General features: G+C 39.3%; 1 protein-coding gene across 1 annotated transcript; it reads right to left on the bottom strand.

Moving 5' to 3' along the window:
* Window positions 1–15,269: 15,269 nt before the first annotated feature.
* Window positions 15,270–16,205, bottom strand: LOC144297578 (olfactory receptor 8S1-like). Its single transcript, XM_077871848.1, has one exon. It carries the CDS (start codon window positions 16,203–16,205, stop codon window positions 15,270–15,272), a length of 936 nt encoding a protein of 311 aa, XP_077727974.1.
* Between the last annotated feature and the right edge of the window lie 381 nt (window positions 16,206–16,586).

The raw sequence follows: 16,586 nt of genomic DNA on the forward strand, positions 1-16,586 counted from the left end.
CATTGCATCTGTATCTTGGGGTAAATCCCCAGCAGTGCAATTGCTGGGTCGTAGGGCAGGTCTATTTTTAACTCTTTGAGGAACCTCCACACAGTTTTCCAGAGTGGCTGCACCAGTTCACATTCCCACCAACAGTGTAAGAGGGTTCCCTTTTCCTCCGCATCCTCTCCAACATTTGTTGTTTCCTGCCTTGTTAATTTTCCCCATTCTCACTGGTGTGAGGTGGTATCTCATTGTGGTTTTGATTTGTATTTCCCTGATGGCAAGTGATGCAGAGCATTTTCTCATGTGCATGTTGGCCATCTCTATGTCTTCCTCTGTGATATTTCTTTCATGTCTTTTGCCCATTTCATGATTGGATTGTTTGTTTCTTTGGTGTTGAGTTTAATAAGTTCTTTATAGATCTTGGAAACTAGCCCTTTATCTGATACGTCATTTGCAAATATCTTCTCCCATTCTGTAGGTTGTCTTTTAGTTTTGTTGACTGTATCCTTTGTTGTGCAAAAGCTTCGTATCTTGATGAAGTCCCAATAGTTCATTTTTGCTTTTGCTTCTTTGCCTTCGTGGATGTATCTTGCAAGAAGTTACTATGGCCGAGTTCAAAAAGGGTGTTGCCTGTGTTCTTCTCTAGGATTTTGATGGAATCTTGTCTCACATTTAGATCTTTCATCCATTTTGAGTTTATCTTTGTGTATGGTGAAAGAGAGTGGTCTAGTTTCATTCTTCTGCATGTGGATGTCCAATTTTCCCAGCACCATTTATTGAAGAGACTGTCTTTCTTCCAGTGGATAGTCTTTCCTCCTTTATCGAATATTAGTTGACCATAAAGTTCAGGGTCCACTTCTGGGTTCTCTATTCTGTTCCATTGATCTATGTGTCTGTTTTTGTGCCAGTACCACACTGTCTTAATGACCACAGCTTTGTAGTACAACCTGAAATCTGGCATTGTGATGCCCCCAGCTATGGTATTCTTTTTTAAAATTCCCCTGGCTATTCGGGGTCTTTTCTAATTCCACACAAATCTTAATATAATTTGTTCTAACTCTCTGAAGAAAGTCAATGGTATTTTGATAGGGATTGCATTAAACGTGTATATTGCCCTGGGTAACATTGACATTTTCATAATATTAATTCTGCCAATCCATGAGCTGGAATATTTTTCCATCTCTTTGTGTCTTCCTCAATTTCTTTCAGAAGTGTTCTATAGTTTTGAGGGTATAGATCCTTTATCTCTTTGGTTAGGTTTATTCCTAGGTATCTTATGCTTTTGGGTGCAATTGTAAATGGGATTGACTCCTTAATTTCTCTTTCTTCAGTCTCATTGTTAGTGTATAGAAATGCCACTGATTTCTGGGCATTGATTTTGTATCCTGCCACGCTACCGAATTGCTGCATGAGTTCTAGCAATCTTGGGGTGGAGACTTTTGGGTTTTCTATGTAGAGTATCATGTCATCGGCGAAGAGGGAGAGTTTGACTTCTTTGCCAATTTGAATGCCTTTCATGTCTTTTTGTTGTCTGATTGCTGAGGCTAGGACTTCCAGTACTATGTTGAATAGCAGTGGTGAGAGTGGACATCCCTGTCTTGTTCCTGATCTTAGGGGAAAGGCTCCCAGTGCTTCCCCATTGAGAATGATATTTGCTGTGGGCTTTTCGTAGATGACTTTTAAGATGTTGAGGAATGTTCCCTCTATCCCTACACTCTGACGAGTTTTGATCAGAAATGGCTGCTGTATTTTGTCAAATTCTTTCTCTGCATCTAATGAGAGGATCATATGGTTCTTGGTTTTTCTCTTGCTGATATGATGAATCACATTGATTGTTTTACGGGTGTTGAACCAGCCTTGTGCCCCGGGGATAAATCCTACTTGGTCGTGGTGAATAATTTTCTTAATGTACTGTTGGATCCTATTGGCCAGTATCTTGTTGAGAATTTTTGCATCCATGTTCATCAGGGATATTGGTCTGTAATTCTCCTTTTTGGCGGGGTCTTTGTCTGGTTTTGGAATTAAGGTGATGCTGGCCTCATAGAACGAATTTGGAAGTACTCCATCTCTTTCTATCTTTCCAAACAGCTTTAGGAGAATAGGTATGGTTTCTTCTTTAAACGTTTGATAGAATTCCCCTGGGAAGCCATCTGGCCCTGGACTCTTGTGTCTTGGGAGGTTTTTGATGACTGCTTCAATTTCCTCCCTGGTTATTGACCTGTTCAGGTTTTCTATTTCTTCCTGTTACAGTTTTGTTAGTTTGTGGCTTTCCAGGAATGCGTCCATTTCTTCTAGATTGTCTAATTTATTGGCGTATAGCTGTTCATAATATGTTTTTAAAATCGTTTGTATTTCCTTGGTGTTGGTAGTGATCTCTCCTTTCTCATTCATGATTTTTATATTTGAGTCTTCTCTCTCTTCTTTTTAATAAGGCTGGCTAATGGTTTATCTATCTTATTAATTCTTTCAAAGAACCAACTCCTGGTTCTGTTGATCTGTTCCACAGTTCTTCTGGTCTCGATTTCGTTGAGTTCTGCTCGAATCTTTATTAACTCTCTTCTTCTCCTGGGTGTAGGATCTATTTGCTGTTTTTTCTCTAGCTCCTTTATGTGTAAGGTTAGCTTTTGTATTTGAGTTCTTTCCAGTTTTTTTTTTCTATTTTTTTTTATTGGTGTTCAATTTACTAACATACAGAATAACACCCAGTGCCCGTCACCCATTCACTCCCAACCCCCGCCCTCCTCCCCTTCTACCACCCCTAGTTCGTTTCCCAGAGTTAGCAGTCTTTATGTTCTGTCTCCCTTTCTGATATTTCCCACACATTTCTTCTCCCTTCCCTTATTTTCCCTTTCACTATTATTTATATTCCCCAAATGAATGAGAACATATAATGTTTGTCCTTCTCCGACTGACTTACTTCACTCAGCATAATACCCTCCAGTTCCATCCACGTTGAAGCAAATGGTGGGTATTTGTCATTTCTAATAGCTGAGTAATATTCCATTGTATACATAAACCACATCTTCTTTATCCATTCATCTTTCGTTGGACACCGAGGCTCCTTCCACAGTTTGGCTATTGTGGCCATTGCTGCTAGAAACATCGGGGTGCAGGTGTCCCGGCGTTTCATTGCATTTGTATCTTTGGGGTAAATCCCCAACAGTGCAATTGCTGGGTCGTAGGGCAGGTATATTTTTAACTGTTTGAGGAACCTCCACACAGTTTTCCAGAGTGGCTGCACCAGTTCACATTCCCACCAACAGTGTAAGAGGGTTCCCTTTTCTCCACATCCTCTCCAACATTTGTTGTTTCCTGCCTTGTTAATTTTTCCCATTCTCACTGGTGTGAGGTGGTATCTCATTGTGGTTTTGATTTGTATTTCCCTGATGGCAAGTGATGCAGAGCATTTTCTCATGTGCGTGTTGGCCATGTCTATGTCTTCTTCTGTGATATTTCTGTTCATGTCTTTTGCCCATTTCATGATTGGATTGTTTGTTTCTTTGGTGTTGAGTTTAATAAGTTCTTTATAGATCTTGGAAACTAGCCCTTTATCTGATACGTCATTTGCAAATATCTTCTCCCATTCTGTAGGTTGTCTTTTAGTTTTGTTGACTGTATCCTTTGTTGTGCAAAAGCTTCGTATCTTGATGAAGTCCCAATAGTTCATTTTTGCTTTTGCTTCTTTGCCTTCGTGGATGTATCTTGCAAGAAGTTACTATGGCCGAGTTCAAAAAGGGTGTTGCCTGTGTTCTTCTCTAGGATTTTGATGGAATCTTGTCTCACATTTAGATCTTTCATCCATTTTGAGTTTATCTTTGTGTATGGTGAAAGAGAGTGGTCTAGTTTCATTCTTCTGCATGTGGATGTCCAATTTTCCCAGCACCATTTATTGAAGAGACTGTCTTTCTTCCAGTGGATAGTCTTTCCTCCTTTATCGAATATTAGTTGACCATAAAGTTCAGGGTCCACTTCTGGGTTCTCTATTCTGTTCCATTGATCTATGTGTCTGTTTTTGTGCCAGTACCACACTGTCTTAATGACCACAGCTTTGTAGTACAACCTGAAATCTGGCATTGTGATGCCCCCAGCTATGGTATTCTTTTTTAAAATTCCCCTGGCTATTCGGGGTCTTTTCTAATTCCACACAAATCTTAATATAATTTGTTCTAACTCTCTGAAGAAAGTCAATGGTATTTTGATAGGGATTGCATTAAACGTGTATATTGCCCTGGGTAACATTGACATTTTCATAATATTAATTCTGCCAATCCATGAGCTGGAATATTTTTCCATCTCTTTGTGTCTTCCTCAATTTCTTTCAGAAGTGTTCTATAGTTTTGAGGGTATAGATCCTTTATCTCTTTGGTTAGGTTTATTCCTAGGTATCTTATGCTTTTGGGTGCAATTGTAAATGGGATTGACTCCTTAATTTCTCTTTCTTCAGTCTCATTGTTAGTGTATAGAAATGCCACTGATTTCTGGGCATTGATTTTGTATCCTGCCACGCTACCGAATTGCTGCATGAGTTCTAGCAATCTTGGGGTGGAGACTTTTGGGTTTTCTATGTAGAGTATCATGTCATCGGCGAAGAGGGAGAGTTTGACTTCTTTGCCAATTTGAATGCCTTTCATGTCTTTTTGTTGTCTGATTGCTGAGGCTAGGACTTCCAGTACTATGTTGAATAGCAGTGGTGAGAGTGGACATCCCTGTCTTGTTCCTGATCTTAGGGGAAAGGCTCCCAGTGCTTCCCCATTGAGAATGATATTTGCTGTGGGCTTTTCGTAGATGACTTTTAAGATGTTGAGGAATGTTCCCTCTATCCCTACACTCTGACGAGTTTTGATCAGAAATGGCTGCTGTATTTTGTCAAATTCTTTCTCTGCATCTAATGAGAGGATCATATGGTTCTTGGTTTTTCTCTTGCTGATATGATGAATCACATTGATTGTTTTACGGGTGTTGAACCAGCCTTGTGCCCCGGGGATAAATCCTACTTGGTCGTGGTGAATAATTTTCTTAATGTACTGTTGGATCCTATTGGCCAGTATCTTGTTGAGAATTTTTGCATCCATGTTCATCAGGGATATTGGTCTGTAATTCTCCTTTTTGGCGGGGTCTTTGTCTGGTTTTGGAATTAAGGTGATGCTGGCCTCATAGAACGAATTTGGAAGTACTCCATCTCTTTCTATCTTTCCAAACAGCTTTAGGAGAATAGGTATGGTTTCTTCTTTAAACGTTTGATAGAATTCCCCTGGGAAGCCATCTGGCCCTGGACTCTTGTGTCTTGGGAGGTTTTTGATGACTGCTTCAATTTCCTCCCTGGTTATTGACCTGTTCAGGTTTTCTATTTCTTCCTGTTACAGTTTTGTTAGTTTGTGGCTTTCCAGGAATGCGTCCATTTCTTCTAGATTGTCTAATTTATTGGCGTATAGCTGTTCATAATATGTTTTTAAAATCGTTTGTATTTCCTTGGTGTTGGTAGTGATCTCTCCTTTCTCATTCATGATTTTTATATTTGAGTCTTCTCTCTCTTCTTTTTAATAAGGCTGGCTAATGGTTTATCTATCTTATTAATTCTTTCAAAGAACCAACTCCTGGTTCTGTTGATCTGTTCCACAGTTCTTCTGGTCTCGATTTCGTTGAGTTCTGCTCGAATCTTTATTAACTCTCTTCTTCTCCTGGGTGTAGGATCTATTTGCTGTTTTTTCTCTAGCTCCTTTATGTGTAAGGTTAGCTTTTGTATTTGCGTTCTTTCCAGTTTTTGAATGGATGCTTGTATTGCGATGTATTTCCCCCTCAGGACTGCTTTGCTGCATCCCAAAGATTTTGAACGGTTGTATCTTCATTCTCATTAGTTTCCATGAATCTTTTTAATTCTTCCTTAATTTCCTGGTTGACCCTTTCATCTTTTAGCAAGATGGTTCTTAACCTCCACGTGTTTGAGGTCCTTCCAAACTTCTTGTTGTGATTTAGTTCTAATTTCAAGGCATTATGGTCTGAGAATATCCAGGGGACGATCCCAATCTTTTGGTATCGGTTCAGACCTGATTTGTGACCCAGTATGTGGTCTATTCTGGAAAAAGTTCCATGTGCACTTGAGAAGAATGTGTATTCAGTTGAGTTTAGATGTAAAGTTCTGTAGATATCTGTGAAATCCATCTGGTCCAGTGTATGATTTAAAGCTCTCGTTTCCTTGGAGATGTTGTGCTTAGAAGACCTATCAAGTATAGAAAGAGCTAGATTGAAGTCACCAAGTATAAGTGTATTATTATCTAAGTATGTCTTCACTTTGGTTATTAATTGATTAATATATTTGGCAGCTCCCACATTCGGGGCATATATATTGAGGATTGTTAAGTCCTCTTGTTGCATAGATCCTTTAAGTATGATATAGTGTCCCTCTTCATCTCTCACTACAGTCTTCGGGGTAAATTTTAGTTTATCTGATATAAGGATGGCTACCCCTGCTTTCTTTTGAGGACCATTCGAATGGTAAATGGTTCTCCAACCTTTTACTTTCAGACTGTAGGTGTCCTTCTGTCTAAAATGAGTCTCTTGTAGACAGCAAATAGATGGGTCCTGCTTTTTTATCCAGTCTGAAACCCTGCGCCTTTAGATTGGGGTCATTAAACCCGTTCAAGTTCAGAGTTACTATTGAGAGATATGAGTTTAGTGTCATCATGATATCTATTCAGTCCTTGTTTTTGTGGATTGTTCTATTGGACTTCTTCTTAAAGGGGAATTTTGAGTCCCCCTTAAAATTTCTTGCAGACCTGGTTTGGAGGTCACATATTCTTTCAGCTCCTGCCTGTCTTGGAAGCTCTTTCTTTACCTCTCCTTCCATTTTGAATGAGAGCCTTGCTGGATAAAGTATTCTTGGTTGCATGTTCTTCTCATTTAGGACCCTGAATATATCTTGCCAGCCCTTTCTGGCCTGCCAGGTCTCTGTGGAGAGGTCTGCTGTTACCCTAATACTCCTCCCCATAAAAGTCAGGGATTTCTTGTCTCTTGCTGCTTTAAGGATCTTCTCTTTATCATTGGAATTTGCAAGCTTCACTATTAAATGTCGAGGTGTTGAACGGTTTTTATTGATTTTAGGGGGGGATCTCTCTATTTTCTGGATCTAAATGCCTGTTTCCCTTCCCAGATTAGGAAAGTTTTCAGCTAGGATTTGTTCAAATACATATTCTGGCCCTCTGTCCCTTTTGGCGCCCTCGGGAACACCAATTAAACATAGGTTTTTCTTCCTCAGGCTGTCGTTTATTTCCCTTAATCTATCTTCATGGTCTTTTAATTGTGTCTTTTTTCCTCAGTTTCCCTCTTTGCCATCAACTTGTCTTCTATGTCACTCACTCGTTCTTCCACCTCGTTAACCCTCGTCGTTAGGACTTCTAGTTTGGATTGCATCTCATTCAATTGATTTTTAATTTCTGCCTGATTGGATCTAAATTCTGCAGTCATGAAGTCTCTTGAGTCCTTTATGCTTTTTTCTAGAGCCACCAGTAGCTGTATCATAGTGCTTCTGAATTGGCTTTCTGACATTGAATTGTAATCCAGATTCTGTAACTCTGTGGGAGAGAGGACTGTTTCTGATTCTTTCTTTTGAGGTGAGGTTTTCCTTCTAGTCATTTTGCTCAGTGCAGAGTGGCCAAAAGCAAGTTGTATTTGGAAAAGGAGAAAAAGAGAGGAGAGAAACAAGGAAAGAAAAGAGAAAGAGGAAAAAAAAAAGGAAGAAAAAACTAAAAGAAAGAAGAAAAAGAGAAAGAGAAAGAAAGGAAAAAAAAGGGGTGGGGGAAGGAAACAAATCAAAAGGCAAAACAAAACAAAACAGAACAACAACAACAAAAAAAGATAAGAAAAAAAGAACCACGGGGGAGTATCTTCTGATTCTGTGTACTTTAAGTCCCTTGGCTTCCCTTGGAAATTGTCCGTCTAGCTGGTCTTCTGGGGGAGGGGCCTGTTGTGCTGATTTTCAGGTGTTAGCAGTTGGGGGAGCTGCTGTGCCCCTGCCTGGTGCAGGGCTCAGTGGGGCTTGTTTACCCCGTGAGGCCCCAGGAGCAACAGCCCCAGTGGTGGGGCCAGCTCTGGAGCCCTGGATTCAGCTCCCACAGTAACCCCGGAGCTCTTGGTCTGCAGGGCCTGGAGGCTCCGGGGCGGGGCCGCTGATCTGCCCAGCTCGGGGCAGGAGCGTTCTCGCTGTCCTGGGCCCTCCCGGCCTCTGCCTGTCCCGGGGGAGGCCGGATCCTGGGTTGTGTCCCCGCGCCTTGTGCTCCGGGGCCTGCGCTGTTGGATTCGCGCTCCCGGGCCGCGCAGCCCCCTCCGCGGAGCCGCCCGCCTGAGCCCCTGCGAGCTGCTCCTGGAACCGCGCAGCCCCCTCCGCACGGAGCCTCTTCCTCCGCCTGAGCCCCTCCGAGCTGGTCCTGGAACCGCGCAGCCGCCTCCGCGGAGCCTCTTCCTCTGCCCGAGCCCCTCCGAGCTGCTCCCGAGGCCCCTCCGCCCCCTCCGCGGAGCCGCCGCCCGAGCCCCTCTGAGCTGCTCCGGGTCCGCCGTGCGCGCTGCAGCCCTTAGGGAGCTCGGCTCACTCTCCTGGGCGCGCAGTTGCTCTGTTACTGTCCCCGGGAGCCCGAGGGCATCCTCGCCCTCTTTGGTCCTGCTCCAACTCCCTGCGAGCCCCTTTCCGCCTGGGAAGGTTGGTGCAGCTCCTGCTTCTCCTGGACGGGGCTCTCCTGTCCTGGGGACACTCGCCCCGGCCTCAGCCCGGCTCCTTGCGGGGCCCCTTCCCCTTGGAGGCCTTTGTTTCTTTATTTCTTTTTTCCCGTCTTCCTACCTTGATAGAAGCGCGAACTCTTCTCACTGTAGCATTCCAGGTGTTCTCTCTTTAATTCGCAGGCCGAATTCATAGATTTTCAGGATAATTTGAAGGTTTTCTAGGTAATTTGGTGGAGACAGGTGATTTGGAGACCCTACTCTTCCGCCATCTTGCCCCTCCTCCTGTATACATAATTACATACAGTTTTTTATAATAAAAATAAGTGGAGGAAAGAGATGTAATAGCTAATAATTTTCCAATACTGATTTAAAAAATTAAAAAGCAGCCAGAATATGGTAGTTATGCTTGTGATGAGCAGCACAGCATAATATATAAACTTGTTGAATCATTGGAGAAGAAGGGGAAGACAGTGGTGGAGTAGGAGGACCCTAGGCTTGCTTCATCCCACAGATACAACTAGATAACTATCAAATCATCCTGAATGCCCCAGAAGTCAACGTTGAAGACTGGCAGAACAAGCTTCACAACTAAAGGTAGAGAAGAGGCCACATTTAAGAAGGTAGGAAGTGTCGACATGCACTTTGGGAGAAAAATGGATCATGGTCTCTGTGGTGGGGGGGAGCCACAGTTGTAGAGAAGGGCAAGACACAGACTAACAGGGGATCCCACAGGGGGAAGATGAATCCTTATAGCAATAGACTTGGAAAGCAAAAGAAGCTAAATTTTGTGCATTCTCACAACCAGTGGGTCTTAAAGCCTGGAGTTTTAAAGGTTAGTGGGCTTGGCTTGGGGAGAGCCTGGAGGGCATTGGGGCTGCTCAAGGAGAGAAGGCAGGACAAACAGCCCACGATATATGGTGTGGAAACAGTTATCTAAAGAGTGTCTGAGCGACACAGTGGGGAGGCTATTTGCTCACCTCAGAGCATGTTCCAGAGAGGCAGTGTTCATGGAGAGACCCCTACAGGAACAAGGGAATTGGTAGGTAGATATAAGTAACATGCCTGATTGAGAATTTAAAGTAATGACCATTAAGATATTCACCAGACTTGAGAAAAGAGTGGAAGACATCAGTGAGACCCTTAACACAGAGATAAAGAATAACAGCAGACATAAAATGTTTAATAAACACAATGAGAAGCACACTTGATGGAATGAATAGCAGGCTGGAAGAAGCTGAGGATGAACCAATAACCTAGAAGACAGAGTAATGGAAAGTGATCAAGCTGAACAAAAGAGAGAAAAAAAGAATAAAGCAAAATGATAACAGATTTAGGAAACCCAACGATTCAATCAAATGTAATAACATTCGTATTATAAGGATCCCAGAAGAAGAGAGAGAATGAGGGACAGAAAATTTATTTGAAGAAATAATAGCTGAAAACTTCCTTAATCTGGGGGAAGAAACAGATATCTAAATCCAGGAGGCACAGAGAACCCCCCCCCCAAAAAAAAAAAGCAGAGACACACCAAGGCATTGGTATAATTGTAATTAAATGGAAGAAAAAATTTTAGAGCAGAAAACCAAAGAAGACAATTACATACAAGGGAAACATCATAAGACTATCAGCTGATTTTTCTGCAGAAACTTTACAACCCAGAAGAGAGAGGCATGATATATATATTCAAAGTGCTGATTAGGAAAAATCTGCATCCAATACTCTATCTCCATCCATACTATATCCAGCAAGGCTATAATTCAGAATAGAAGGAGAGAGAAAGAGTTTCCAAGACAAATAAAAACTAAAGGAATTCATGACCATTAAGCTGCTAGTCCTGCAAGAAATATTAAAGGAGACTCCTTGGGTGGAAAGGAAAAACAAGTGACAGTATGAAAGTAGGAAGTAGAAAAGCAGTAAAAATGATTATTTCTCTAAAAAATCAGTCAAGTAACCCACAAAATAAAAGGTTGTAAAATATGACTCAATATACCTAAAACATGGAGGGGAAAGAAATAAAGAATGGGTTCAAACTTAAACAACCATCAACTTAATATAGATTGCAATATGCAGAAGTTGTTATATACAAACCCAGCGGTAACAACAAATTAAAAACCACTAATATATATGCAAAGGATAAAACTGAAAGGCAATCTATAGAATTGGAGAAGATATTTTCAAATGACATATCTGATAAAGAGTTCGTATCCAAAATATATGAAGAACTTTACAACTCAACACCCCAAAACCAAATAATCCAATTAAAAAATGGGCAGAAAACATGAACAGACATTTCTCCAAAGAAAGAATCCACGTGCAACAGGCACATGAAATGATGCTTAATATCACTCTTCATCATCAGGGAAATGCAAATCAAAACTATAATGAGATTTCACCTCACAATTCTCAGCATGGCTAAAATCAATAACACGAGAGACAACAAATGTTGGCGAGAATATGGAGAAAGGGGAACCCTTGCACTGTTGGTGGGAATGCAAATGTAGCCTTTGTGGAATACAGTATGGAAATTCCTCAAACAGTTAAAAATAGAATTACCCTATGATCCAGGAATTGCACTGCTGGGTATTTACCCAAAGAATACAAGAACACTAATTCAAAGTGATACATATACCCCTATGTTTACAGCAGCGTTACTTCTAATAGCCAAATTATGGAAATAGCCCAAGGATCCATTGGTGGATGAATGGATAAAGAAGATGTGGCATATATGTATATATATACACACACACACATACACACACACACAATGGGATGTTACTCAGCCATAAAAGAGAATGAGATCTTGCCATTTGCAAGGTTGTGGATGGATCTAGAGGGTATTACAGTAAGTGCAATAAGTCAGTCAGAGAACAACAAATACAATATGATTTCACTCACGTGTGGAATTTAAGAAAACAAAAAAAGCAAAAGGAAGATAAGAGAGAGAGAGAGAAAGTGAAAAAAAGATTTTTAATTATAGAGAACAAACTGATGGTTACTAGAGGGGAGGTGGCTGGGGGATGGGTTAAATAGGCAATGGCAATTAAGGAGTACACTTACAGTGATGAACTCAGGGTGATGTATGAAACTATTGAGTTACTGTATTGTATACCTGAAACTAATATTACATTGTATGTTAACTAACTGGAATTAAAATAAAAAAAGAAGAAAAACATGAATATTATAGCTCTACAGTCAGTAAATTTATTATATTTCTGGTAATACTATTAAGAAATTTTTGTTAAATCCTAAAAAAGAAGTCTTTTTTTTGTTTGTCTCTTAAAAATCCACATATGAGTGCAATCATATGATACGGTGTTTGTCTTTCTCTGACTGACTTACTTCACATAGCATTACAGCTTCTAGATCCATTCATACTGTTGGAAATGGCAGGATTCATTCTTTTTTATGGCTGAGTAATTTTTATCCATTCATCTGTCAATGGACACTTGGATTACTTCCATATCTTTGCTATTATAAATAATGGTGCAAAAAACAGGTGTGCCTGTAGTTTTTCAAAATAGTGTTTTTGTTTTCTCTAGGTAAATACCCAATAGTGGAATTACTGGGTCATATTAGAAATCTATTTTTAATTTTTGAAGAACCTCCATACTGTTTTCCACAGTGGCTACACTACTTTGCATTCCCACTAATGGCGCATGAGGGTTTCCTTTTCTCCACATCCTTATTAACACTTGTTGTTTCTTGTATATTTGATTTTAGCCATTCTGATAGATGTGAGGTGATATCTCATTGCAGTTTTGCTTTCCATTTCCCTGATGATGAGTGATGTTGCACATCTTTTCATGTGTTTGTTGGCTATCTGTATGTTTTCTTTGGAAAAATGTCTTCCATTCATTTTTAATTAGATTATTATTTGTGTATGTGTGTGTTGCAATATGTTTTGGATATTAACCTCTTATTGGACATATGCAAATCATTAATAAAAAGTAGGATATCAATACATATACTATAGATATTGAAAAGATAATAAAGTGAATATTATGAACCAGTTTAATTGCTAATAGATCTAAGAATTTATGTGAGTGGACCAATTTCTCTAAAAACACAATTTTTTCAAGTCCTACAGAAAAAGTAGAAGGTCTGAATTATCTAATAGGTACTAAATAACTTGAATTCATTATTTTAAAAAAGCCCTTGGGGGAAAAACCCCAAATCATATCAATTTAATAATGAATTCTTATGAATATATGAAGAAATACCAATTTTACACAATTCCTCCACAGAATAGAAAAGAGAGAATGAATCTCAAGTCTTTTTATAAGTCTACTAAATCCTAATAATAAAACCTGATGGGAGGGATCCCTGGGTGGCGCAGCGGTTCGGCGCCTGCCTTTGGCCCAGGGCATGATCCTGGAAACCCGGGATCGAATCCCACATCAGGCTCCCGGTGCATGGAGCCTGCTTCTCCCTCTGCCTATGTCTTTGCCTCCCTCTCTCTCTCTCTGTGACTATCATAAATAAATAAAAAAAATAAAAATAATAAAAATAAAAATCAATTAATATAATTTACCTTTAACTACTAAAATCAGAAAAACTATATGATAACTCAATAGGTATAGGAACACCAGTTGATGAAATTTGCTATAATTTATGCATGAAACACTTAGCAAACTAGGAAAAGGAAAGAAACTTTATTAATATGAAAAAGTTAATTTACAAAAACCCCTTAAAATGATGAAATGAAGCTAAGAAGTTCTCTGATACATAAAAAATCAATTGTAATTCTATATCCCAATAAAAATACACATATTATAACATTTATAAATAATACTACTTAAATGGAGTTAAAAACATGAAATGCATAATAATACATTTCACAAAATGTACACAAAAACTCTATAATAAAAGCTGTAAAATATTTTTTAGAGAAATTAAAAATACCTAGTTAAATGGAAGGATATAACTTGGTTAATTGGGTCACTCAGTATTGTAAAGATGCCACAGCTTTTCAATTTGATCTATAGACTCAGACACGATAAAAATCCTAGACAGTTTTGTAATTGATAAGCTGATTCTAAAAATTTATATGAAAATACAAAGAACCATATAAAAATTTATATGAAAATACAAAGAACCAAGTTCTTCATCCTGAAGAACTGAGCTAGAAGGAACACTTATACTTCCAACCTTAGAAATATATTATAAGGTTTACAATAAAACACAGATTGTTATCGGTACAAAAGCAGAGAAATTAATCATGGAACAAAATGGAGATTTTAGAAACAGATCCACACATATACCTGGCTTATGATGAAAGTAATATGATAGTGCAGTGGGAACACAAACGATTATGGGCCAATGCATTTCCATATTGAAAAATGAATCTTGACCTTTATCACACATTATGCACAGAAAGCAATTCCAGATGGATTATCATAAAGTGCTAAAGCTTAAAAAAAACCCAGATTATTTTCATAAGCTCAGAGTAAAGGAAAATTTCTTAACCTAGCACAAAAATGGCAAGTTATACAGGAAAAAATGATTACTTGGATTTTTATTAAAATTAAGAATTTCTCTTCATCAAACCAACATTAAAAGAATGAAAGTCAATCCACAAAGCAGAAGAAGAAAAGGTGCTTAACTTTATTAGCTATCAGAGGAGTGCAAAGAAAACCTTAAATGCAATCACAACTCACCCACTAGAGTTATAAAATGAAAGAAACATAAAATATCATGTGTAGTCACCATAGGGAGCAACTGGAATTCTCATAAGCTACTATGGGAATATACAGTTTTACAACCACTTTGGGAAAGTGCTTGGAAGCATGATGCACACCCTACAATCAAACGAAACCACCTGTAAGTATATAATAAAACAAAGCAAAATAAAATTATTTGTGGTCACTAAGAGATGTGTACAAGAATACTGATAGCTACACTATTCAGAATAGTCATAAACCAAAATTACACAAGTATCCTTCAAACGTAAAACAGATCAATAAGTTATGTATTCATACAATGGAAAAGGATGCAACACAGGAAAAACAACATACAAATAAATTATACTTGGAGAGTTAGCTCTCTAAGTATAATATTGAGTGTATTAAGTCAAGTACAGAAGAAATAGATGGTAGATTCCACTTACAAGAACAAGAGAAGGCAAAAGTAATGTATGGCATTAGATTACTTGTGAGTCTGGGATAGTGTTGCAAAGTGGACTTGATCTGGTTGCTGTATCCTTGCATGCTGTGTACTTTTCTATATGTATGTTACATTTTAATAGAAATAAGCCAAAATGCTAAAAAATCTGCTTTAAATTTCTTTAGAAAATAAGTAAGGGTCATTTTATAGTACCCATCTATATTCAATGACAAAAACTAAAAATGATTCATGCTTTCACATTGAGAATGCTCAATAATTTGTTCAATTAAAATCTCTATGTACAGAAAAAATTAGAAGAAAATATACTGAATTTGGGTAGTAAAATTATTTACTAAGGCATCTGTCAGCATTTAACAAGATGCACATTCAAGCATTTTACTTGACATCAACTCAACAGATATTTGCATGCATGTAGTTTGAGCCTAATCCTAATCATCTCTACCCATAGTTTGCTACCTGTACTGTTGCAAAAACTTCCCCAAGGTTCTTCTCAGTGCATTTTTAATCTCCCTGTTTTTCAGGCTGTAGATGAAGGGGTTTACTAGGGGAGTTACCACACTATACTGTATGGAGAAGATCAGCTCCAGAGGTGAGCCTGAGGTTGGCATGAGATGCCGCAGGAAAGCTGAGCCATAGAAGAAGCTCACTGCAGTGAGGTGGGAGGAGCAGGTGGAGAAGGCCTTGCTTCTGCCTGAGGAGGAGCTGATGCTCAGGATGGTGGAGACAATGCGTGCATAGGAGAAGAATATCAGGAAGAATGTACCAAAGCCATGCAGGAGTGTGGAACAGAGCAGGACAGTGAGGTTGGTAGAGACATCAGAGCAGGACAAAGGGAAAAGGGAGGGCAGCTCACAGCTGTAGTGGGGGATGGTATGGGCCTTACAGAAATCCAGGTTTGTTACTAAGGTGATGTTAATGAGTGCATCTAGAAACCCCAGGCTCCATGAACCCCATACAAGCTGCATATACAGCTGATTATTCATCACCTGGCCATAGAGGAGTGGATGACAGATAGCAGCATAACGATCATAGGCCATTGCTGACAGTAGGCAGACTTCTGTTCCTCCAAAGTCAAACAGAAAGAAGACTTGAGCCAGGCAGCCCTCCACTGAGATGGTTTTCCTCTGGGACAGGAGGTTCTCCAGCAACCTGGGCACTATGGCAGTAGAGAAACAAAAGTCCGTGAGAGAGAGGTGACTCAGGAAGAAGTACATAGGTGTGTGGAGGTGGGAATCAGCCTTGATGACCAACAGCATCAATAAATTTCCCAAAATAGTCAAGAGGTAAATCCCAAGGAAAAGCACAAAGAGCAGAACCTGGATGTGAGAGTCAACAGACAGCCCAAGGAGGATGAACTCTGTGATGGTGCTGTGGTTCCTCAAAGCCATTTACAGAGGATATAACCTAGAAATAAAAATAGGCATAAATCTCAAACCTCTGTTGACTGCACTCAATTACCAGAAGAGGAAGCTTGAGCCCAACTAGCTTATATTTCGTATTTTTCCATATTGATTTTTTTTTAGAACATTTCTTCCCATACTGATGCTCTGCTTCAATTCTGAATGGGTCAATTTCAGTATGATATTACCCTATAGTTGATATTCTATCTCAGAGATTGCTGAAGGAATTCACAAATTTGTTCAAACATGGACCAGACTAATTTAGTCAATTTCCTTCAGTTAAAACTGCTTAAAAATGTTATCTGTAATTTGCATATTTTAATGGGATGTCTATAGTGGATGTTGCAAAACTTCTAATTTCTTCTCCAT

Source organism: Canis aureus, chromosome 25 (assembly GCF_053574225.1).
Source record: "Canis aureus isolate CA01 chromosome 25, VMU_Caureus_v.1.0, whole genome shotgun sequence".
Taxonomy (NCBI): Eukaryota; Metazoa; Chordata; class Mammalia; order Carnivora; family Canidae; genus Canis; species Canis aureus.